Genomic DNA, 27708 nt, shown 5'->3' with positions numbered 1-27708 from the left:
ATTTTTTTAAATAAAATACATTTTATAAACTCAACTCCAAATAAAATAAAACTTTAACATGAAGTTCTTAGAATTTTTGGTTCACAGTAGTTTCCAAATGTTATAAAAGCTATATATTAAATATGGAATTAAATTATGCAACAGAATGTTTTAGAATGTGCGCGCAAGGTGGAAATATGAAAAAAAAAATTGTCACAAAGCGGATTCACTTATAAAAATATTTGTGGTGACACAAACGTTCTGATTACTATTTCAGAAAGCAGCTATATTATGTAGTGAGCTGTAAAAAGATGGAAGTAATTTGTTTTAAAATAAATAAGTTATCCCAATTCTTGCAACAGTCACATATTCGAAAATCTTATGGGCTTTAAGGTGTACGAGTCCCCTTAATAGACATGCTACAATCAGCGAAATGGAATTGCACAAGTGTTGCTCAAACGAAAAAATTCTTTTAGAACAAGTTCCATTCGAAAAACAAGAGTATCGTTTTGGATAATCTTCACAAAGCACCGTAAAGACTCTGGGTTTACGATAGAATCCAGAAGACTCTTTTAGTTTTACTGTATCTAGTTTGTCACAAATCTGTACAAAACGCACGGTTTTGGCAGATATTGCTAAACTGTTTGATCCTTTAGGTTTCCTAGGGCCTGTAATCATGCGTGCTAAGATATTCCTGCAAAGGCTGTGGCTTTTACATCTAGAGTGAGGATGATCCACTTCCTTGCAAAGAGCGACAAGAATGGGAGACATTTCAAAAGGCCCTACCAGAGTTGCGACAAATCAAAGTCCCTCGTTGCACTCTAATAGAATCAATTAAAGAAATTGAGCTCCACTGTTTTGCTGATGCTTCAAAGTTTGTATATGGCGGAGTAATTTACTTGCGCTGTGTCTCTAAAAATTGGCGAAGTTAAAGTGACTTTACTTTGCAGCAAATCTCGAGTATCGCCTACCAAAGTAATAACCATTCCTCGTCTGGAGTTGTGTGCAGCGGAGCTCCTTTCCAAACTTGTGTGTAAGGTAATAACATCTTTAAGTTTATATGTTGACAAAGTTATTCTGTACACAGATTCAATAGTTGTGTTAGCCTGGATTGCTACATCTCCTCATCTTCTAAAAGTGTTTGTGTCAAATAGAGTACCTCGTATCCAAGAGCTAACTAAGGATTTCTGCTGGCAACATGTCAGAACCGCAGACAATCCCGCTGACCTAATTTCTCGCGGTCTGAGCCCGGAAATTATTGCTGACAACTCTTTGTGGTTTTAAGGCATGTCATTCTGCATCAACATGTCATTAATTATAATAGTGTTAATAACAACTTTGAAAATTCAAATGAGAACTATGTGCGCGAACTGAAACTTATTTCTAATGTAAATTTGACAGTAACTGTTAAAAATTCTCTTTTGGATTAAGTTTTTAGTATTACTAATTGTTATGATAAATTAATTAATGTTTTTGCTTATGTTTTAAGATTTATAAGAAATTGTAGATCCAAGGAAAAACAAGTAGGTCATCTGACAGTAGATGAGGTTTCGTTAAGCGAAAATAAATTACTTTCCTTAGTCCAATATCAAAGTTTTCCTGAAGAATTCAAGAACTTAAGTAAGAAAAGGGAAGTATGTAAAAATAGTCAGTTAAATTTTTATGTCCCTTGTTAGATGAATCTCAAGTTATTAGAGTAGGTGGTAGACTGCAGGAAGCTAACTTGGCGTTTAACACCAAGCACCCTGCTGTTCTGCCAAAAAATCATAAACTGACTCATTTAATTATGTTACACTACCATATTCGAAACTTTCATACTGAAGCACAAGCGCTCTTGCATAGTTTTAGACAAAAATTTTGGCCGATAAGTGGACATAATCTTGCTAGAAAGATAGTAAGAGAATGTGTTACGTGTGCCAAGGTAAAACCAGTATTGCTTGATCAAAAGTTGGGAAATTTACCATTAGGGAGACTGAATCCATCCTTTCCCTTTAACCATACTAGTGTTGACTTTTGTGGCCCTTTTGGTATAAAATATACAACTCAGAAGAAGAGCGTAGTGCACAAGATTTATGTTGCAATTTTTTTTTGCCTCTTGACTCGTGCAGTCCACCTCGAGATCGTTTCCAATTTGTCTACAGAATCATTTATTGCTGCTTTGAAGCGATTTATTTCTAGAAGGGGTAAATGCGCAACCTTATTTAGCGATAACGCTCGAAATTTTGTTGGGGCTAGCAATGAATTGAAGCGACTCTACAATTTGTTGAAATACCCTGATGAATTCTTAACCAAATATCTGACATCTGAAAGAATTCATTGGAAGTTTATCCCTCCCAGGGCTCCTCACTTTGGAGGTATCTAGGAGGCAGGTGTAAAGTCGTTTAAGTTTTATCTTAAGTGTGCAGTTGGGAGATTGATTTTTACATTTGAGGAGTTTCTTACAATTTTGAATCAGATTGAAGTAATTTTAAATTCACGTCCAATATCCCCTTTGTCAAATGACACCAATGATTTTAGAAGCTCTTACACCCGCACACTTTCTAGTCGGGCGACCTTTAACATCAATAACAGAGCCTGATTTAACTGATTTTTCTGATAGTTCTTTAAAGCGCTGGCAGCACACTACTAAAGTAACGCAATATTTATGGAAAAGGTGGCAAAATGATTACATCAGTCATTTACAGCAAAGATTTAAGTGGTATTTCTCTAAGAATAACGTTAAAAAGGGCACTATAGTTTTAGTAAAGGAAGACAACATGCCCACTTCGACTTGGTTACTGGATAAAATAGAAGAGGTAATTTATGGTAAGGATAAAAAGGTTAGAGTTTGTATTGTAAAAACCAAGTCAGGTTTTTTAAAAAGACCAATAACTAAATTAGCTGTACTACCAGTAGATGTTACATAATTTCATGAGTTCAAAAATTACTGAATATGCTTTGTACTTTAATTTAGATGTTGTGCATTTCATGTTCTGTGTAAATTATGTTTATTGCTTTTGTTCATGTGCATCAATTTAAATTTTGTGATATATGATTTGGACTATATGGTGATTTAAAACTGTTTAATTTTGGTCATTGTTAACTAAATGCCCAAGCCGGGCGGTATGTTAAGGCAGAAGTGATTTGGCAACCACGATGAGAGAAAACGACAACGTGGTTAGCTAGCGGCCATTATCGTTCTTGATTGCGTGCTGGGAGGTGCACGTATGCAATGGCAAGAGTGTCCATCCAAACAGGAATAAAGCTACAGTCCATTAAATCTTAGTGTTTGTGTTTCATGAGTACTTTTATTCTCGAACACTAACTATGCAAATTTGAAAGCGATGATGAACGATCAGTTTATATTAAATCCTAGAACTTAAAATTATCTTTAGTATGGGCACATTTGAATTACTCGTCAGTCTCTCGAAATGGCATTTTGCGTTGAATCGCTTAAATGCGATGATCAATTTTCAACTTGCTGTCACCAAATTGCTCTTTATTAAATTTAAAGAAAATAAATAATGAAGAACCTGCATGAATGTATGTATGTTTCGAAAAAACTACAGCACCTAGAGTCGCCAAATTTTTGAATAGCATAGTCTTCCACACAAACATGGCACCTGGAAGAAGGAATTTGTTTTATTGTATATTTCATATTTTGTAAAAATTTTCTGATTACGATTTTTTTTTATAACGAATTTTTAATTAAAAGTCTCAACAATTTCGAAAAATCCTGGTTTCATTTAGATGCAACCAGGATTTCTGAAAAGCAAGCAATGGCAACATGTAGCGAATAAACTATTTTTACATCCGGCGCGGGAGAATGTTTATCGGAAATTCTAAAGATAGGCTATTTTTAAATATTTATAGCCCAAATGCTCCCGAAACGTGTATGTGTCGGTAAATGAACGTGTATGTTGTTTGTCAAAAACGTGTATACGTCTGCTAACGTGTATGAGACTGCATCTGTATTACGCCCCGTTTAGGTGTAGTATAAAATCTGAAAGCTTTAAGATTATTCTGTTTTATATTTTATACTTTTATTCTAGTTTTGATTTATACATATTAACATGAAGGGCCCACCAGCGGCCGAGCGGTAAAGTCGCTGAACACTGGTAGTTCGGTCCGAGGTTCGAATCCCGCGAACGGGCCGGCTGCATGGGCGTTTTCGTGGTTTTCCTCATGTGTAACGTGTATACGAGCCAGTTTCCCTTAGAAAGTCCTCCACGAAGGCATCCCTCCCGTTAGGCAGATAGCCCTCGTGTGCTTTGCCATAATTAAATACACCAAACACCATATTAACATGAAACTTTGCTTAATTTCAATCAGGTCGTTTTGTTCAAATTAAAAATTTGCTACCTTTAACCTTCAATTTACATTTCAAGATCTATTAATACCCTTCGACCGCAATTCATTTTAACATGTTCTCCTGTTACGAGAGCGCAGAGAAGCTAACATTAATGCTGATAATAATTTAAGATCAACATGGTATAAGTGCATCTTATTCAAAGTTTCCATATAAAGAGAGAAGTTAATTGAGCTTATAAATGAATGAATACAGTGAAGCGACTTTCTTAAATATTTAACTTAAATTTTAATTATCGTTAAATCAAATTCAATGTATGATTCTAATGATTAGTGTTTAGTATTACTTGCTTAAATTAACGTAAGGAAATAAAATTTAAACGTAGTAGTCCTCGACAGCGACAAATTCGAAGTCGAAAGAATTAGTTGAAGCGAAATTAAATCAGGTGTTAGAATTTCTCTCTAATCTTACCAATCACTTATGAATGGTTACCAATTACTTACAAATGGTTTTACTATGAAGAGTCGAGGATGTGATTTCCTTTTGTTCTGAGCAGAGAAATTCGGTAATCTTGATTATCTTTTAAACAAGAAGTTGTTATTCTAATAATATTCGTACCGAATTCAGTTACAGTTAGAACTTTACTAATGAATTAATTTTTACCTACCCTAATAAAGGAATAAACACCAATTTTGCGCTCAAATAGCTTTGTAATGCTGCTGATTCTTTTGTCATGCCCTCATCTCGGAATATTATATTGTAGCCCACACATCATTTCCATCAATTATTTATTTGTGCAACACATTCATAAATTTAATAGCTAGAATGCTTTTAAGTAACTAGAATGCTTTGTAGAAAATAAATATCTTGAATTCTGAATATAAATACTTTTAATTCTGAGCTATCTGCTCCAAGATATTTAAAATAACTTGTAAAGTGGCATTAGTTTTTGTATAATAGATTGTGAGATGTAATATTTTATTTTTTGCTGAAAGCAAACTATACAATTTAGATTTAATCAAGTAAAAATAAATGTAATATCCTCAAATGTAAATGATAAATTAAAATTCTGATGTGTACATCATATGACTTCCTTGTACGGAATATTAAATTATACGCTTTTTTTTGTTGCCTTTCATTTAAACTTATTTCCCCGAATTCCATTAGAGATATACCATTTCTCATTCAATTAATTCAGTTCTCACTTCGCGGGAAGACAAAAATACATAAAAACTCAAAGTATCTTCATTAAAAATTGTAAAATACAGGAAAACACAAAACACCATATACAGTTAAAAGCAGTGGAAAAAAAGGTTTTTACAATTAAAATTAGAGTTTCTACGCAAAAACGGGCATTTCGGCCAGCGGGCAAGAAGGCAGATTTTTCGGAGCACAAAATAAAAGTTCTGTTTTGGTCCCACTCGGCAAACAGACACTGAAGGTGCAGAAACAATAAAATCACTATTCTGCTACGTTTCAAATGTAAACAAGTATGGCTACTCTGGTAAAAAAAAAATAGGCTTAGCCGCACTTAAACAGTTTTTAATTTGTTAGTAATTCTAGAACTATTACATGAAGATTAACTATAAAAACCTTAACGGAAATCTTAACATTAACGTTTACCAACGTATAAGAATAAGAAACCTGAAATCACTGAGCCAAGTAGCACAATGATATAATAAATAATATATACAATAATAATAATAATAATAATAATATATATGTGATGTACCAGCTTTTGTCCGGAATAAATAGATTGGTAAAAAATCATAAATGTAGTCGCAGCTTAAATTATCAGACAATAAGTTTAAAAACAGGATCCATTTATTATTATTCAGGAGAAAAAGCAGTTACAAAATCAGATATCCGGAGTAAATAAAAATAATTACTAATAACTTTTTGTATGAAGTTTACTGCATCGGACATTTAAGAAAAGCCCCTGATATTCCTTTGCGAGTCCTTTTATATCCTCTGGAAAGGCGGAGCTTCCAAGAAATGACATCAGCCTCGTCAGCCAATCCAGTTCGCTTTAAATATTTCCAGAACATTCTATAACTGTACGTGTAGAAAAGGCGAGAAAAACAACTTGACTACGGGGCTGTGGATTTAATTCCACGTAATTTCAAATAAGAATAAGATATATATATATATATACATAATAAATATAAATATAAATATAAGTACTGCCAAACACCCGGCCGCACCAAAAGTGTATATATTATTTGCAACCAAAAAGGGAGGTGCATAACTACATGTAATAGCAGTCCTATATACAAAATTTCAACGTTCTTTAGGCTACTCGGTTTTGAGTTATGCGAGATACATACATTTGTTTATACCTACTTACAGAAGACACGAAAAAAATCTCTTCCGAATCCATTTTAAATCAGTTTTATAATTCGTTTGGGGAAAAAGAGTCCTTTATTCTGTCCTTATAAAGACAGAATAAGTATACGTACACATACGTATATGTATGTGTACGTACAGATGTCACTCAAAACTATCGTTTAACTGCATTCGATAGTGATAAAAATGGATAGTTTCGTTGAAATATGAAACCCGAAATTTTTCGTGATTACAATACTTTCTTTACTTCTTACAAGGAGGTAAAAATATTTATAGTGTTGTTACTTGGAAATACGAGAGTTGAAAGGATAAAGTAAGAAATGCAAAGCGAAATACCAAAAAACTGACAAGTTGAATGATAAAAATTACCGTAAACAAAATATAAATATTGAAGCACAATAACATAAAAATAGTTTATTAATGAAAGGAAATGGAGTCTCTTGTGCCTTTGAAATTGACACAGCATGATATGGAACTTCTTAACTTTACTGCTCGAACTGATTTAGGCATAACAAAAATTTGTAATATAAAAATTATTAATTTCTGGAATGATGCTTAGTATTAACATCTTTAATCAATTTTCAGATCTCTAATTTTTAATACAATAGTATATCTTTTAGAGCTTTGTACTGAACAATATTAAAGAAACATAGTTCTCAAAACGTAGAGCAAAACTAAAATTTAAAATGTCTGGATTTTCTTATAAATGTGGCATAAATATGGTCGTTTTATGCATTTTTGAGAAGAAGAGATGTTTTATAGTCTTTCGAAATTCTATGCGAGTACTAAGCTTTGAGTTCAATGATTGGGCTAAAGAATATAAAACTGGCAATTTATTTTATTTTTTGATGCAACAAAGTACGTTGTGTGTGTATGTCTATTTATGTATACAAAATGTAGGAAGCTTAAAACCTATTTTACACAAAGACCTCTTCCACTGATAAACCTGGGGGATGTAGTTGGATTTGATGTATCCTTTTCTGGATAACGTTATATCAGATTTAACTGAGTTCCTCTTCTTTATTTATTTTTCTGTTTTTGGTACATATTTTGAAATTTTAATAATTTTTAGGTTTTAACATGACATTTCTTTAATTCTTTTTTTTTTGTATATTTATAGGATATTTTGAAATTTATTTTTATTGAATTTCACTTTTTTGGGTCTTTGTGTAAAACAGGTTTCTTACTTTTTGTCTATATTGATAAGTTTTCAGCAGCATATTGCGCGAAATTACTTTGAGCAATTATGTTTTTTAAATAAAATATTGTGATATACATACTATTTTGAATTATTCAGTTCGTTTCAGAAACAAGGAGAAAGCTGTAGGAAATGGTAATTTAACTGTTACTTGAAGTGACTATAGTTTAGTTCAAAACTCATTATTAATAGTTCATAGTTCATTAGCGAATTAACTTGTGAAACTATATAATTCAGGAATAACTCATATTTATAATCAACTTACTTTAATTTATTATAAAGCGCATTTAATCTTACAATACTAAATAGATTTGTAGATAGTGGTTAGCGACGCTGACTGCTGTACATTATGTAGACTGCAGTGAAAAGCCGATAGAAAAATTATAAAATATTTAGCGAAAAAGTGTATCTTAAATAAAACTGGAGTACAAAATCTGTAGAAGCAAAACACATGGGTTTCTTTTCTTTTTTTTACTTCCTTGTACGAAGTAAGAAGGAATTATTGTAATCGCGAAAAGTTTCAGGCAGCATATTTCAACGAAAATATCCCTTTTGACCGCTATCGAATGCAATTGAACCATGTTTTTGCGTGACATCTGTACGTAAGGGACAGAATAAAAGACTCTTTTCCTCAAAAAAAATTATAAAACTACTTTAAAATGAATTCTGAAGAGAATTTTCCGTGGTGTCTGTCTCGCATAGCTCAAAAACGAGTAGCCTCAAAACGTTGAAATTTTGTATATAGGACTGCTATAACATGTAGATGTGCACCTCGTATTTTGGTTGCAATCGGCCGCACCAAATATATATAAATATATTTATATATATATCCACTCTGTTACCCGGCTCAGTGATCTCAGTTTTTTTACTTTTACATGTTTGTAAATTGTGCACTTGTTACTTTAAAAATGATTGAATTATGTTGTTCTTATCTACCGCTTAAGATTTTTATGCCTTAAGGAAATCTGCGAGCAATATTTGTAGAATTATCAACAATTTAAAAGCTGTTTAAGTGCGGTTAAGCCTAATTTTTAAATAACATGGCGGACATATTTGTTTACATTTGAAACAGCAGAATAGTAAATTTGTTGCCAATCTTGAGAGCCTGAGCTTCGCAACAACAAAGATAACACCTTCATTTATTATTGCGAATTAAATCTTGCTTAATCCTTTCTGGAATTTTTTCGAGCAAATACGTGTTTAAGATTTACTTTGTAATTTTTAATACAGATATTTTGAGCTTTTATGTATTTTTGCCTTGTCGCGAAGTGAGAGCTGATTTAATTGAATGAGAAATACTGAATCGTCTGTGAAAAACTGTTTATTTTTTGTTTTGTTTGCTTAATTTCTTTTATACATCGTTCTAGATTTATTATATTTAAATAGAACATATGGCAACGATTAGATAATTCTTCAAATGATATAAATTTTATGCATTCTGAATTATAATATGAACGAAATATAACGCTGTTAAGTGAACTTAGCACCAGAGTAACGCTATGGTAAACAAATATAGTGAATTCTATTCTATTGTGGTTTATGCGCCATCGACGAAGTAGATTTAATTCAATCCAATAAGTTTAAATGAAATGCGGGAAAAATGCGTATAATTTAATATTTCCTACAAGGAGGTCATGTGGTGTACATATACGATTTTTTATATTTTATTCCAAGGTCGCCCAACCAGGATAATGGTTAATGACTCTGACTGCCGTGCTGAAGGGCCCGGGTTCGAATCCTGGAAAAGGCATGAACGTTTATAAATGTATAGTGTCTGTGCGGCATGGGGGCACCGAATCGAGCCGAATGTCTTCTAGAGATGTTAGCATTGGGAAAATTGGTTTATACAAAAATTTAATTTCTGACTCTTCGCCTTGATAGTATAAATATTAAACACACAAAAAGCAATTCAGATGAAACTTAGAACGAACAGTCATATCAATTCCGATCATACTTTCTTCTAGGTCTGGCCAGTGTAAATGAATTAAAGCAACCGAATCGGTAGGATTCTCGTCTGCATATTAATATAAAATGAAATACATTAGTGTGACCTTCTAAATTTAGCATCCCTACACTTCTCATTAAACTCGTTTAGCATCTCTACACTTCTCGTTTAGCATCTCTACACTTCTCATTAAATTCGTTTAGCATCTCTACACTTCTCGTTTAGCATCTCTACATTTCTCATTAAACTTTGGTCTATGAATCTCAAAGGTTTTAAAACTATTATTACCCAGTCAGCAATTTAAAGCATATTGAAAACTTTATTTAATTTTTGGTCGTTTTACTTTTCTTTCAAAATCAAATTATTAATATTTTACTAAAATTAATAATTAGCTTAATTAGTATAATTAATAAACGATTTAAATATATCATTTGCAAATAAAATTTAAGTGGTGTAAATTATAGTTTACATTAAGTAAATTGATTTATCACTTTAGAAAAATAAATACATTTGTTAGAAATGTTTTTCTTCTTTACCGTGTTCATTCATGGTGTAACCGGAGGCACGTCCGGCTAGGAATCGAGGGGACCGGCGCTCAACTCTCGGAAAGAGCATCGTTAATTATTTATGTTTTCCTGCATCAGAAAATGAAAATCATTGTCATATCAGCCAAGGGATCTTCTCTTTCAGGACATATTGAAGATGATCCAGCTACGAACAGCAATCTTTGTTATGTGATATTTGGTTCCAGGGTAGAAGCTCTTAATTGATTACGCCTCTGAGATCTCTTCGAACAGTTACCACAATCATCAATGGATGTAATCACTGCTTTGCTATCGAAGCTTGATAACTGCCTTTCCTACAACTAATTTGGCAATTATGTTGTGGGTAGTGGCAGCAACCGCTAATCCCGGTTGCGATACAGGGTTGAAATGAGCTTCTATCTCAAGTTCTAACAATAACATGAATTTTAATAAAATAAAAACATTAACACTTGTGGTTCATGACGATGTGGAACTTGGATACATTCACTACCGTAATTTCAGAAATTTGTTAAACAGCAAATTGCGCTATTAACTGTATATACGAGTTGGGATAGTTCTAGCGGGTCAATATGTCCATAGCTCCAGCAGGAAAGTTCTGTCTATTTTCAGAAACCATTTTCCTGTTTCGCTGCTTCACACTTTACTAACTGCCGTTACCTTCGTTGAACTCCGGGGAGGAGAGAATTACTTCACTCGTACATAACAAAAGTGTCCACATTCTGACCCTGACGAAACGACTTCTGTTATCCATTTTCCCCTCCCGGGGGACGACGTAAAGGACTCTGCGAAGCTACTGGCTAGGATCTGTACCTAGGCAGTCTCGGCCACGGGGGTATACAAATCACGAAACTAATGGTATTGGAGGCTTCGGAAAGGTCACTTATTGGCCGACCTGAGGTCCAGCAATTCCTAGAGCAGATGGCTCTAGTAATTTGGGGAAGCGCCCGGGGACGCTGGGTAATGTCTTTTCGCGACAGGCAGCTCGAGCGACTGGCAGGTAGCAAATCATAGACAACGACCAGTGTCGCTAAAGCGATGCGTCCTTCTCTCTGAGGTGCGAAGGTGGAGGTTGAACCTCTGTGCCTGGTTCTAAAGGGTGAAGGGACTCACAGAGCTGTTAAGTCTCGCGGAGTGAGGAATGCCCTAATTTATCTTATCTATCCCTTGTTCCGTTAAAGTGACCTTGGAAGATGAAACCAGAACCATTAACAAACTCGTTTCAAAAGGAATTCTCCTCTAGAATTAAAGGAATTGCATTCGGAAATCTGTCATCCTGAGCAAACTAGACAAAGAACATCTATGTGGTCTTATCACAATGTAAAGAAAATCTCCAGAAGAATTCTGTTAAACAAGGTTTGAAACTCTTCACTTTACTCTTCTTTCTCCGCTTCATTTTAATAAATAATGTAGTGCCGAACGTCCAAATTTACCACATGTGCAAGGCATGAATACATTTTCTAGTGTTCTGTAAACCCAAAACCTCTGTGCCATTTCTGCCTCAATATTCTTATAATCATTGTCCTTGGCGTTCAAACTGATCCTCGTCCTTGAGTTTCTTAGATATTCCTGAACTGTTAATTTTGCAAGTTGCCGTTACTAAAAATCTGATACAAAATACGGCATGAGTGTGCTGATACAGCATTAGTGTTGTATTTTCTAAATATTCTTCAACGTTCTTCTACTGCTTTGTATTCTAGATCATATAACTACCTAATATGCTCCTTTTGATCTCCATTTTGTTTTCTCGCTTATCTCTTAGAAGTAATGCTCAACGCCTGTATCAACGCCTTTTGACAGAACTCTCAACATTCTCATATTGCTCTGCCTCCTTTTAATGAAAACAGGCAAAATGTTTGAAAAATTCGAAAGTGTTATGACAATCAAAACACAAAAAGTTTTACTAATACCGAATTTGAGAAATAAGAACAAGTTGGGATTGTTATTCAGCAGATCGAGAGTACGTGCTGCAGACGTCATAATTTTCTCTATTTAAATGTCATAGTAAAACCCTCTTGAGAAATAAGAGGAAACTATGATCATTGGTAACCACCGGTAAGTAATTATGGATAAAATATGATAATTAACTAGCAGCAAAAACGCTGCCATTTATATTGGGTGTTCAAAGGAAAGAAAAGATGGAAACAAGCTTTTATTTCTTCAAATATTAGTTCTAGACATATATGTATGGCTAATTAAAACGTTAATTGAAAGAAGATGGAAAGGTTAATAAAAACGCTACTTCAGCATCGTCTGTAATAGATTCTGTGAAAGTAAAATTTTAATTTTTAAGACATTTATGTTAATTAACCAGTTATTTTATGTTAATATCTGTACTGTCACTTCTCTCTTTCCATTTTTTTGGCTAGAATGCAAATTAGCTCTCTTATATTTAAGTGAGGATTTGAGATTATTTTAGCCATTGCGTGTTCTGTCCTCTGAAGGCCCCGTTGTTACGATAATCATTCCAGTCTAAAGCGTTTCTTTATTATTTCCGATAATGCTGTCATACCTGTTTAGGTTAAGACCAACTTCCGCGTTTATATATACCTGCGCAAGCCTTTGGCTAGCTGCTTACATTTAATTAAATTTCAAATTGTCCTTTTGAGTTCATGCCATTAAACGCTGGCTGATTTTGTAAACACTACGTGTGCCTTCTATTCAGCTTACTTAGTTTTAAATAAAAGGTTAGCTAATAATAGCTTACTTAGTTTTTACATCTTTCATACGTCTCTGTTGCTTATCTAGACATAGCGATAAGTTGCTTTACGTAGGAGGCTTGCCTTAATGTATGTTAACAAATCTCACTACAGATTTTTATGATGTCATTCTAGAGAAACAAATCTAAATGATGACACATTTTTAATTGTAGAAAGAAAATTCCAATTAATTAAATACGCAGTGCTTTATTAAAATTAAAGGAAAACATTCCATGACATTATAAGCAATATTAGCAGAAAAATTGTAAAGCGAAACCCTTAAGACGAAACTTAGAGCGCAGCTATAAACACAAAGTTTCTCGTTTTTACAAGCAATAAAAAGCAACACAAGTAATGATAAAAAGTAAGCACAAGTAATGATAAAATAATATTTATTATTTAATTTTCAGCTGATGACTTAAAACTATTTACTAACTCGTATTTTTTGTACCCATCATCTTTTAATTTCCTACTTCGCTTACTCTAATCTCACTACGGACGAGACACTTTAATATCTATATAACTAAATAAAGCATAAATAAAATACAGATAATGCATGTGGCGTAAGTGACCATAAAGTATGTACATTAAGTTTATAAGCTAATAGTAATGCTATATTCGTTAATTAAAATAAATCTCCCGTGTTCCTGTCCTTTAGTACAAGAATCAGTTTGAAAAATCGGTTTTAAACTTAAAACGTTTCGGTATGGAACATTTTGTATTTAACCTGTGGCATTGAGTCCCACTAACTATTATGCCACAAGGAAATTCAATTCAAATTTTTCCTGCGTGCCTCCTTCATTCACAAACTCCTTCATTCTAGGGATTTATGCAAATTTCAGTGCCATGTAATTTGTTATAAAGTTACAGAAAGAGTTCGCAACCCCATGAGTGTGTTTGGATCATAGCTTGGTTAAACGCCGTTTTATTCCCTATTAGCGAAAGCCGCTGCTCGAGAAGGTATTAGAATCTCCATACGTACTTTGATTGGTAGGTTTAGATTTGAGCTAGATTTTGGTTGACTTGTAGCTTTGCTAAGAAAGTATTTAGATTTGCAAAAATAGAGAATGCCGAATGTAGGTAACTGGTAATTTTATTTTACAATATTTAAATTTATCCCTCACTAGTCCTTAGGTAGAATAAATAAACTTAGAACTAAGGTATTGGTGTGTGTGTGCTTTCGATATTTACTTAACCTTTTGAAGGCCAAAACGACCGAGACGACGTTTCATTCAAACGACCACAAAAGCCTAAAACCTCCGAGAATACGATGTTGTTTTCTTCCCACCCCCTAAGGTATACAGTAGCAGGTGCAGTTTCCCCCAAACGCATTGTATCTGTTTATTGCAGACAGTTTGTCTTAAAAGGCTAATGGAAGCTTCTTTGTTATAAAGTAGAAAGGACATCATTTGCAATTTTCACACCTGTTTGTGCGTTAATGGACGGACAGGGATGGAAACGGACGAGACGGGTAATAGACGGGTACGAGCGTTTTGGTAAGTATACAGGTTAGCGAAGGCTTCGGTTTTCTAAGGTTAAGCTATCAGGAAACACTGATTTCACTGATTATAATTAACCTTTTGGAGGTAAGAATTAGTATTAAAATAGAGCCGAAATAATTAATAAAAAGAAGCACCTTTTTGCAATTGTCACAAACTCATTCAAGTGACTAATAGTAAAGTATAAAAAGTTAAGTTTTACTTTTAACAGAGCCCTCCCACACACAATGTTGAAATTGATATTATAAAATTTTCTAACATGTTTTTAGAAACTTTGTATCTGTAATATTAAATTTAGAAATAACGTTAAAAATATAAAGATTATGGCTCCTATTTTAGATACCTTGTTTATCTAAGGTCAGGGCTGTAGTATAAAAAATGAAACGAAGCAGATTCATAGTTTTTAACAATTCTTTTTATCGAAAGGCTTATGCAAAGTGTATACTTAAGCATTTTAACTCCCACACATATGGAAGAAATCTCATTTCATACCAATACTTCATAGAAGATAGGAAGCGAAAATAAATTTCTCAACTCAAATGTTAACAGCCGGAAGCAAGTTGAAGAATTTTAAAACTTCTGTCAAGATTCTAAATCTGTAAAAAACCGCGAGAAATTTTGTCTCATTTCAAAATTCAAATTTCAAAAGCTTTTCTTTTCGGTATTTCAAAACTTTGAGTATTGCTCCATTTCTTGAGTTTCTGACGATATAAGACAATTTTGTAGCTTCGAAGTGAGCTATGTTAAATTGCTTCAGACTAGTAAATTTGTTATAGCTACAGTTTTAAATTTGACTGCCTTTGGACTGTTAGTACATTGTAGTCCGAAATACTCTTATACGGTATTTTCTCCCTCCTTCCATCACGCCTTCGTGGTGTAACGGTAGCACACTTGGCCCATGTGTAAGAGGTGCATATACCAGTTCCGGCGAGGGCATTGTTAATTTTTCACGTCTTCCGCATAAAAAAAAAATAATAATGACTCTAACAATGGCGCCCGACCTAAAAAGTTGGTGGATTCGCCACCATGATTTGGTGATTGGGTCCTCTAATCCATAGTCACCTTTTAAAAAGGAAAGTATATAAGGTATTTTCTCCCTTCTTTCAGCATATGTTCGTGCGGTAACGGTAGCACACTTGGCGCGCATTCGGGAGTCCCAGGTTCGAGTCCCAATGAGGGCATTGCTCATTTTTCACGTCTCCCTCATAAAAAAAAAAAACCTAACGACTTTATACTTTCTTATATAATGAGCATTTAGCTACTGTACATGTCTCATACAGAATTGTAATGACTAATGCCTTTATAAGTAAGAAAATATAGATATATATTTATAGGTTTAAGTTATAGGGTTTAAGTGCAAAGAACATGATACTTAATAAAAAAAAGGTAACACATAAAACGTTAAAAAAACGAGCTTTTGGGAGCATTTTCAGATTTCTGTTCATATTTTTTTCTGTATTCTGTATTTAATGTTTTCTGTTGGCTTTGGGTTAAGAACATTCGCCCAAAGCAATATTGTAAAATTTAAATAAGCACTCGTCTTTAATCCATGACCAATTTATCCATTTACATTAATTTCTATGGGGAGTATTATTACGTTATAAGGTATTTCTCCTGGCTTCTTGGCATACCTTCGTGGTGTGGTGGTCTGCACAATTGACGCGTATTTCGGAGGTTCGCGGTTCGATTCCCGGCGAAGCAGTTGATAATTTTTCATCGTTTCTGCTTCCAAAAAATACATAATGACTCTACAGTGGCGTCCGAACTAAAAGGATGGTGGATGATGATTCTCCAAACCCAGGATTTGGCGATTGGGTCTCCTGAAAACTCCAGTCGCCTTTTTAAAGGGGGAGTATATAAAGTATTTCTACTCTTTTCTTGGCATGCCTTCGTATTGTGGTGGTCTGCACGCTGTCCGCGTATTCCAGAAATTCGCGGTTCGATTCCCAGCAATGTTGTTGCTCATTTTTCAACTCTTCTGTTTACTGAATAGCCTAATGTCTTTACAAAGTTTTACGAACATTTCAATTGACGAACGCCTTTCAGGAACGAATGAAATTTTGAACTAAGGTTTCACTTTAATTTATTTATTTACTTAATTTCCTTGGGAATATTAGGTTCAGAGCTGACGCGTAAAATCCTCAACACGAGGGTATATTTTGGATTCCACTTAAATACCGTTTATACCAAAACGTTTCCCAAAATATTCATCCTAAAATGTTAGTAATCTAAGGGGTAAGAAATACTCCAATTCCTTGAGTGTTATCTATCAAAATTTGGGATAAAATTGAGCAAAACAGAACTTTAACTAATGTTGATCATGTTTTGGTGCCAACGATTAGTGGGCCGTCTCAGCTACTCATAATTATTCATGAGACCATCCATACTATGGCCATGGATTTAGCAACAACCAGATTTGTACTCTGAGGCCTAGCTAGAAATTTGGAGATACAACATTGCATCGTGTAATTATTTAATATATGCTGTAAGCTGATATCGGGAATTGACTTGTCAATTCCCGATATCAGCTTACAGCATATAATGTTTAATTCAAATTGTATGTTACATGAATTGTAAGGAGATTTCTAAGATTTTCATAACCTTCTCTGATCTATTTATGGCCTGAAGACTGTACGAGAGAAATTATTCCTTTAAATCCTAACTTGAAGGGAAAATTATGTTTTTATATATTGCAGGAGGATTGGTTAAATGTTACTGGTTCTGTTAAACGGAATCCTAATATATTATTCTTAATATGAAGCAAATTATTATTTACATTGTGCTTTTAAAGAAGTTTGGGCCGCCCAGACGGATAGTGGATAGGGGAGCCTACTGGGATACCGAAGGACAAGGGTTCGAATCTCGGAGAAGGAATGGATGTTTGTAAATGTATAGTGTCCTTGTGGCATGTGAGCACTCTAAATATATGGTGAGCCGAAAGTCCTCTCGTGTGTTTTGGTGGTAGGGAACAGGGGTGGGAGACCTTCGGATCCCCAAAACTGGAAGTAGAAGTCTAACCTGAGGCTCTGGCAACAATGCTTCTATGAAATACAAGGACAAAACAACAAGAAACAAATTATGTTTAGAAAATTACTTTTGTTATTTGACACTTTTTTGTTAAACAGTTTTTAGTGATTAATTTTGTTTCACATTGCGAATTCAAAATATTATTTATAAAAATTCTTAGAAGCATAGGTATTAATTCAGAAGTTAAACAACAAAAATCAGAGTTATATTTTCAAAATTTTCACAGGACTAGTTTCGATGGCATTACCGAACCATCATCCTCAGCTGCGAAACCGCAAATGGTCAAAAGAACCATCGAAACTAGTCCTGTGAAAATTTTGAATATATAACGCTGATTTTTGTTGTTTTACTTCTGAATTAGTATTTGTTCGGCGTGTTATTGTGTCTTAAGCATAGTTGTTATTTGAATAAACAGAAACTATGAAGATGTCAAGAACGAGAACTATGGATCGGTTCACTACGCGCTTTATGGAAAAGAGAGATATATCGAAGAGATATACTTACAATGCCTCGCATGAATATATGATATGCAGTGGTAGTTTAGTTAATAATAGAAACGTGTATATATAATCTTTACGTCTAGATATTTATAACACTATTTTATGTCTATACATCTATCCTAATAACAAAATTTACAAAAAATAAAGCCTGCAAGTAGTAGTGCAGAAAATTTAGACGCCTATTACGGTATTATCATCATCTGGAGGAGAAAATTCCCATGAAGCTTTATATTGAATTGTTATTCTAGCTTGGCTAGTTATTTCTTAAATATACCTATAAAGTACAAATATTTAGATTTGGATTATTGGAATAACAGCAAAGCCCACGAGAACGTAGTTTATTGTCCTAGAAGTTTATTTTTCCCCACCAGAAATCTTTGAGCGTCCATCATCACTTTCTCATAGCCTACAATATTAAATGTAAGCGTATCTGCCTTTCTCCACCTTTTGTAAGTGACGTGACATCTTTGAACTCGAACGTTGGGAAGAGCATAACCTTGTTCGTCTACTGATATTGATGAAGACTATCTATCTGACGGAAGAATGCTTTCGTGGAGGATTTGTTTGGCTCACATCCACGTTATACGCGGGAAAAACTGTGAAATATCCCATGCAGCCAGCCGATTTCGGAAGACAGGGGAATTACCAGTATTCAGATCGGGTTTCAGAAGACAGGTAGAATTACCAGTATTCAGAGCCCTAACAGATCGGCTGCTAATCAAGGTTTAGAATATTTATTGATATTCTTTACTAACTTATTATTTTCGATTCTATACTTACTTCTTCCCTTATAGAACAAGTGAAGTTTAGTGGACATAATTGTAAATGAAAGTATGCGTTATGTAATTATTGAACCTTCTCCGCCTGTAATTTCGGGTATATTTGAGATGACTGTGTTATTGCATATATAAGTTGCTCAATTATATATTTTTAAAGGGTGACTATCTTCTGCATCAACTGACAAAACTTCAATTTTAGTTTTGCTCTTTAAAAGAAAGAAATAACCGTAACTTGCAATGAAATAAAATGAAAAGTTTTAAATAATCAAATTACAAGTAAATCAATAATATAATTAGTAAACCAAATAAATGAGCTGTATTGGTCTTAGGATAATGGAATGTTACTCAAATACTGAGAACACAGATAAACTCAACTAAGCGATCTTAAGTACTTGCGCTTTTATCTTTACTTATCTTCATTATTTGAGCCAACCAGTGGCCGAGCGGTAAAATCGCTGAACATTGGTAGTTCCGACCTGTGTTCGATTCCTGTTGAATGGACTAGGTGTATGCGCGTTTTCGGGTATTTCCCCATGTGTAACGCGTATACGAGTCAGTTTTCCTTAAAGGCCCTCCACGATGGCATATACCTCCTTAGGAAGATAGCACTAGGCTCTGTCATAATCAATTAAACTAAAAAATATCTTTATTATTTGCTTACGCCTGCTTGCACTACCATAACTGAAAAAGGTGAGCAGAAAAGAGAACTAAAATGTTAATTAGTGAAAAATAAAAAGTTCTTTGCAGTGCTAAAATGTAAGTCGATTTGACGACTTTTTAATGCAGACCATTTATTATTGCTGTATATAAAATTACCCTATTTTTTAATCTCGAAGCGAATCTTTTCTTATGATATTAGTGATGTGTCATGTTATAACGAAAGAAATAATCGTAGGGAAGTCAAAAGAGATGCTGAAATGCAATGCAGAGCTTTGAACGGAAGAGATCAAAGATAAAAAACAAATCTTATTATTATTTCCCTGACTAGATTTAGGTAAAAAGTTAATTAGTATAATTAAGGATTCAATTAAATTTAATTAGAATTTTATGACAGGAAACTGCCATGTTTCGTTTTGCTATGCCATTAATCAATTAATCATATAAGTATGGAGCATTTTTCTTAATATTCGATATCTAGGATTCCATTATTATAAATTCCAAATTAAAGTTTTTTCTTTGTAAATCAATTATCAGTTTCAGTAATGGGATTTCATCATTAAATATAAAATAATTAGGAAGTCAAACAGTAGGGGTGTAAAACAGGAATTTTATTAACTGTGAGGGAATATGTCGGAAGCAAAAATTCTTAGGTTAGTATAAAAACTGCTTAAATGATTCGAGGTGTGGGAAAGGAGTGTTTCATATATCGCCTTTAAAAACTAGACATGAACTTTTACAAAAGTTTCTGCTTTAAATTCATTCCTTAAAATTTCTTCCAAATAAAAACTGAACATTATAAGAATTAGTTTTTGATACTCAGCTGTAATTTTTTTTATTTCATTCCTACAGATCTCATGTTTTATTGCAGCTAAGGATATGAAATTTGTCGGATGGATTTGTATTCTTAAGTAACTAATGTAATAGTTTGTTCATAATAGATATGTTTTGTAAATATGTGGGGTGACTGTGACTTACGGCAGGTAGCGTCTCTGATTCCGTATAATGATTGGTATATTTGTGAGGTTGAGTAATACTTATTGCATTTTAAACTCAAAACATATTTATTACAATTAATAGAAGCTCTTTACAAATATATATAATTCATGGATAGCATACTACAGCTATTGAAGTGAATTATAATCCTCGTGACGTAAGGATCCTGCTAACGAGGGTCTCTCTAGCCGAGAATTCAAGAGCATTCTGACTTGCTGTTCTAATGTAAAAAAATCTAGAGACTGAATTAGTCACGTCTCTTTAATTTTTCAGTAGTATTTTACATCCTCTGATTCGTTATATCTGGACGGATATCAGAGGAAAAACAAGCTCCTTGGTTCGTTAACCCTCCTGAAATCGAGACGCTTTGACGACAGACACAGTGCAGAATGCTAAACTTTCTTGACACTGGTCGTAAAGTTATGTCGCTTGCACTACCAACTGGAACGAACTATTGCGTCTGCGATGTCAGAACTATTTCGTGTGACACATAGTAAAAATTTGGAAATAGTGACTTATGTAAGAGCTAGATAATGTATGGTCTAACGTAATTAGATTCAACCCATATGAAATATATGGAGTGAAAGATTATATAATAAGGCTTTATAAAATTTCATTCCCATTTCTTATTTTTTAATTCCGTATTTCATAATAGTAATCGAATGTAAGTTTCGGAGAGAACCTCATCAGTACCTTAGAATATGCTGATTATCTGTCGGACCAGTTCTGACCAAATTATTCAAAACCTCAGTCGGATAAGCTATGTTTGAATAATTGCGCCGAGAGTGTAAAGGTTATTTCAAACTGTCTCAAAGATTACTGTGGCCAATGATAATATTTGCTATTTTACAGCATTTAAAATAACGTATATCTCAAAGAGATGGAAAATTTTTAAGCAGAGATATAGAGAATAAACGGTTAAAAGAAATTTAGCCATGGCAATAATGATGCGCCTAATGTTGAAACAAGTATAGTCGGATACAACAAATTATCTAAAAATCTTTGTTCGTGAATTCGTCCGTTGCTGACAGGTCAGGAATCTTTCGCTTGAACCTTCTAAAGAGGAAAATTTTTGTTGGGTGTTAAACATCTTAAACGAGAAAAAATATCTGAATTCGGAGGGGAGAGAACAGACAAGTCTCTCTTTTTTCTCCCTCTTCATTGTCCCAAAAATGTCAATTAGATTTTTTTAGAGTAAAACAAAAGGTAAACATTAAACCAACATTTATCCAGAAACACCATTCTAACTTTCTCTTAGGCTACACTATAGTGCTGAACTGAAAACAAACATTATTGTCATGGTAGAACTGTCTGCAAACAGATGGGCGAGAACCAGAAAATTATCCCACTGAGAATCAGAGAGAGAAAAGTGGGAAAGGAGAGAAAGAATATTATTTTAAAAGCTATCTGGAATAAAAAGATGTTGTTGACATAATTATCAACTCAAAGACCTGGCTAGTAGAACAAAAAGGAAGATTACAGCCAGTTTGATATATGGTAAAATGATATCAGAAGACCATATATTAATCCAGAATAAACTTATTAATAAAAAGAAGAAGTATTTTTTCTTAATTAAGATTGTTGACTTATTAGGTGTATCTCATAGCAAAGAAAAAAATCAGTGAATCCCCTGCCGAGATTTGAAATCCGAACCCACCGATTGCGCGGAAGTGTTTCTAATTAGAATACTACGGCAAGCGATAAGGAAGGAGTAATTTTCTTACATTTTCCCCCACTTAAGGGCTACTGGGAAGTAGGGGATGCATTCACCAATTCACGGCAGTGACGAATTATTGTCCACCATATTTTGTTCAGAAAACATCAGTTATTAAGCCTATTTCGGAGGAAGAAACCGGAAACATTAGTGAATGCCCATCCCAGGACACCTTCCAATTACCAACGGCTATGTTTCCAAATACACCTCGATGAAAAGAATGATAAGAAATTCCTTACAAGCACGTATTGAGTATTTGGGGCGATTTAGAGGAATCTTTCTGAAAGACACCTTAAAAGGTTACACGCGTTATAAATGATAGAAATAGCTTCAGGGTAATTCGAAATGCTTCTCTTTTAATGGCATTTTTTGGAACTCATTTATTCAATGGGGCAGTAAGATAGTAGAAAATTAAAAAATCAAAAATCAATTTTGCTCATTTATAGTACTTTTACAGTATATGTTACTTTGGGGAAAATGTAAGGTAATTTATGAGGGGTAAGTCATCAAGTAATGGATTAAAAGAATAGACTTACCTACGATAGTAGCAAAGATGAAGACACCGATGAGGTAGCTAACGATGGTGAACAAGTACCTGGAATATAAGAAAAAAACGGTTTATAATATTTCAAAATTAATTTTAGTTTCGAATTTCTAATTTCATTTGATGTAAGCTTTTGTATGTAATTTCCCAAGGTTAACATTTTTAAAATTCCGAATTTTAATTTTGAATTTTGTCGCATTTTCTTTTTTAGCATCCTTTTTTTTTATCGTTATCTGAATTCGTTTTAAATAAAACCATATTCCTAGAGATAGAAATCGAAGTTTCTTTTATTCCTTCTCTATCTTAATGATTTTGTTATACACCAGTACAGAAAATTCTCTCGATATGCTGGTCTCGTCGCTTCTTCAGAAGATTTTGCAGAAGGGTTCTCCTTTTTCGTTGTAAATGATCAATACAAATCAAGGTCTTCTGTCTTTAGAGATCCGATTGTTCCCTAGAGTGGATTTTAGTATGTTTATTTCTTAGCTGCTCTCATTCATTCAGTTCTTTCTGCTAATTTTCCTCTACCAGCTCATCCTGTTCTTTGTTTCTCTTTGTATTCACCTTATAGATAAGCTCAAGGGATTTGAAAGTTTCATTGTATCTCTTTGCAGGTGGTTAGTATCTTGCATTTTTCAGAGTAGTTTAAAATGTACATTAACGTAGAAGAATCTTGATTTTTCATATAAACAAATATATCTTTTTTCCTAATCAAATATCATTTATTGTGATTGGTAGATAATTTATTGTTATTTTAGAATACTCTGAAATATATAGTAATAAAATTTACCGCTTGCTCTAGGGCTTAATGATATTTGAGATGGAATCTAAAATTTCCTCAGAAAATGGCCACATTTGCAATTGAAATCTTTATATAATCTTTAGCATAGTTTTGCTTACACCGACTAGCCTTTTTATTGCGATATACTTTTTACGTATTGCGCAGTAAAATATTATAAAATAATATATCATTGCAACTTCTTTGAAATTAAAAAAAATAGAAATACATTGTATACACATTTGAAAATTTCCAAGATTAGCTTCCCACATGCATGAGTATATAGGATTAGCTAGTATATAGAAATTCTAATTTTATCCTTCGTCACCGAACGGGAAGAAATGTGACTAGAATGTGTTTCTGGCTTTTATTATTAGCTAGTAGAATATCTGTCGCTCTCTTCAGTATAAATGGAGTGGCAAACATCCCGAACGGGAAAATGGTTAGTGACTCTGACTGCCGTACCGAAGGAATCGGGTTCGAACTTTCGAAGAAGGTGCAAATCAAATTCCTCCATAATAAAGTGACAACCGCTTCTGGCCTTAGTTGAAGCCTATGCCTATAATGGACAGAACTCGCCATTATAAAAAAGCTCTAAGTGGGAATATTCAAACAGCAGTCAGATTTTCTATTTTATTATTCTTAGAAAATGGAGAGTTACAGCTAACCAACAAGAACAGCGTGGTAAGGGTCAGCAGTATAACAACAGTTAACTTAATACTGTTTTTATAACCAATTTTACTTCGCCTGACAATGGTCAGTACAAGCCCACTGCATTCATCGTAGCAAGGCGTCAAAAGGTCTTGTCTTTGGGAAGAGCCTTAAGCACCAGATAGGTGACAGCTCGACTTTAGTTCAGTTCCGCTCCAATTTTGAAAGACAGCACCCGGGGAGACGGGTCCGATGGTCTTCATCACCTCTTCTCCTACCTCTAAACCTCTGTAAAAGATTTTCGCCTCATCGCACACTTTGAGTACCCTATGCTACACAGACACTATACATTTTACAAACATCCATGCCTTCTCAGGGATTCGAACCCAGTGAAAATGGGCGGCTAATTTAATGTTAATAATAATAGTGAATTCTCCAAACTCTTTCAACCATTCGTAGTTACCTCTTTTGTGAGAAAGTAAATTTGCATTGATTTAATGTTTTCAGTTAAAATAAGGATTAGATTGGTTAAGGTGTCATAATGCGTGACGAAAGAATTCTTTTCCAGTAAATAAAACTCTCCTTCTCTAGAATTCAGGATCTTCTTGAAGCTGTTTCCATAATTTTTGTCTAAACTAATATTTTTCAGACATTTTAATTTCGGTACTTGCATCCATATAATAGTTTCGATTCATCGCGAAGCACATAAATAAAGTCGACTGAAAGAAAGAAAGGAAAAAAAGTTTCTTGGGCATAATAATGGAATAGTACACTAATCAAAAGCAATTATAAAAAAACAAAACTGAAAAAAAAAAAAAAAAATCTGAAAGGTTTTCAAATTTTAAATTACGTCCAAAGGGGCATTTTTTTAACGTTTTGTTATTAACACATTTTTGCCATTTTAACGTTTTATTAACGTTAACGTAACCTTTATTTATTAAACATTCATGTTCTTTGCACTTAAACCATAAAATTCAATTCAGTAGAAATGTCGCAAAATAATTTTAAAATGAGCATAGTTTTAGAATTTCCGATACACAGTTTCGCGCCCGCTGAAGATAAAAAGGTCCCCCCACCGCCGTAGAGTCTTTTAAATTGTAGTGAGAACAGTTTAAATCGTTGTGAGAATAGTAACTTCTCCCATTAGCACCAAGGAGACGGCCCCTGGCCTAGGAGATAAGATTCTCCCTTTCAAGCTTTAATAGAACCGCAACCTCAGGACCGATCTGGTAGGGCGCCACCCCTCCCAATCGCTGCAGAGGGAAAACTTCCATCACAGATTAATTCGCCAGTGATGAGGTAGCCAATCCCTACACACACTGCTTTGCTAAGTAACAGTGAAAAACTAAGTTAAATTTCCCACGATCGGAGCACCACTTCCTCTCGCAGTACTCCTTTCCAGGACAGTATGCTTAAACCAGAGTTCATACGTCCCTCCACACAGACCGAGGGGAATTATATCCTCTCAGACGGTCACACCATCCACCATGTAACGTCCCCACAGCTTTGGTCACCGACGAGACAGTACCATATGGTCCCTGTCGAGCCTGAACAACCACCGAATGAACGATGGCTCTAGTCTTTACCGTGAAGACTTTATTTACTCTGCAGTCCAGAGCTGTCTAGACACAAGTCTAGCCAGTGATCTGAAGGAAACCCGGGTCTCCTCCCATAAATGGTCGGTTCCGGAAATCCCATCCAGCCGAACCACAAAGAACGTTGTCCAGCATCCGTTAGCCTATGCCAGCCAGCCTATATCTAGCATAGAGCTGTCCGAAGACAGTTAGCCTATATCTAGCCTCATGCCGGCATAGTTTCCAGCGGGCGCCACGAGGAGGCCGATGCTGAACTGAGGGAGACAAGACTAGGTGTTCATCCCTCGCCAGTTTGCCGGCATCACAAATTTTAATCGTAATTGCGGAACTGCACGCTTGTATATAACCACCTGTCAGACTGGTTTCTGCCCTTCTTCCCTTCTGCGCCCACGACCTTCCTGCAGTCGCTTGGCAATTAGCGACACCGCATGTTGTGCGGTTTTGTGTTCCTGCATGTCGCGCCAATGGAGTTTCATCGTTCCTGATATTTTCACATGTAGTGTCGTCGTATTTTTGCATAAAAAGAAGCAGAACTAAAGGTTGCGATTTTTTAGATGAAAATGTTCAGTGTTAAATCCATCTGCCACGATACCGTTCTAAAACATCTCAAGCAGATTAGCTATAGGTGTTCGACTCCAGAATGTGCATTACCAGCGATGTGTGACCACGTGATTATTTTAAGTGTTCTAAAGAATGTGAAGGTGAAAAAAAAAGATCTTGCACATGTACAACAATACTATTGTGGGCATTGCACGAAATTAATATGAAAAAATTTCAACTGCATATATGCATGATGTAAATAGATTGAGATTGGTCGACTGCTAGACACGTTTTCTGCTTACGTCTACTATTCCATTTTAATTTATCATGTTATCTGTTCTATGTTATGATATTTTTTATGTGTGTGATAAATGTGCCATATTTAATCCAGAAAATGTGAGATTAGGAAAAGAAATTTGTCTCCGCAAGTCTCATGCATATGGGTTATTGAGTAAGTCAAATTTTAATTATTCTTGTCACTAGGGTTTAATTTGCAATGTACTACCACTAAGAATTCAAGCCAGTAAATATTGGGCACATGTAAATTTAATTAAGGATTTCTAGATAGATATTTGGTTAGAGTGTCACATTACAACGCCTCCTAGTAGTGCACACCACTGCAATTGTTGAGTTTGTTACTCAAAAATTCGTTAAAGTTTTACAAAATATGAAATCGATAATAAAACGAATTCCAAATTTCAAATTTGGTCTTCCACATGCCCATATTCGTAGGAGGATTACGTCATTCAAAATGCTATGGCTCCATGTACAGATGTTTTATCACAATGCGAGAAATATACATACATTTATGCATAGTTTTCGTTATTTAATTTCTTCAAATATAATGCAGGACTCTAACATTTGGTGGAAACAGTTTGAAAAGTGAAACGGACATTTAAAGTGATTCAACGCAAAATCGCAAAACGAAAACAATAGTCCTTCAGGGACAAACCCCTTTGAACTAACAATTACATAGTAATTATAAGTAAGTACTTATTTAGAGGTAAATATTTCCCACCCACCAAAAAATGACTCTCAAGCTCCTGGTTGCTCGCGACCGACGTTTTGAGAAAATGCTTGTTTAAATAATGAATGGAATGAGAGTTATTTGAGGACAGATTTGATGTATATGGGTGATGAGGTTCACTAGTTCAGCAGTTCGGTCAAGGCTAGAAGATAATTTTATCACGGGGAAGGGCAGAGTCATTTGTATTGAATATCGCAAGGGTTTAATTTCTAGTTTCGAGAGGTAACTTCTAATTAACTTTATAATGAGAGTTTTGCGATGTCTCAGAGCTGTAATATATTTGTGTTAATATTATAGAGCAGCCGCCTAGACTCAAAGCATAAAGTCTTAGAGCAAAGAAAAGTACTCGGAAAGATCGAAAGTGTTCATCTATGTTTAATTGTTTTTTACCGATTGATTTTTTC

The 27708-nt window shown here is 34.3% G+C and overlaps 1 protein-coding gene across 1 annotated transcript in view; it reads right to left on the bottom strand.

The window, feature by feature from the left end:
• The window catches only part of LOC118194750 (uncharacterized), a 631198-nt gene that overhangs the window by 211603 nt on the left and 391887 nt on the right, over positions 1-27708 (bottom strand). Inside the window, exon 7 of the mRNA XM_085810543.1 lies at positions 22706-22764. Coding sequence (XP_085666669.1) covers positions 22706-22764 — 59 coding nt within the window. The remainder of the gene's footprint in view (positions 1-22705; positions 22765-27708) is intronic.

Source organism: Stegodyphus dumicola, chromosome 2 (genome assembly GCF_044657685.1).
Source record: "Stegodyphus dumicola isolate Sdum_Otavi_A_Nest chromosome 2, ASM4465768v1".
Lineage (NCBI taxonomy): Eukaryota > Metazoa > Arthropoda > Arachnida > Araneae > Eresidae > Stegodyphus > Stegodyphus dumicola.
This window is presented reverse-complemented; position numbering and strand designations above follow the sequence as displayed.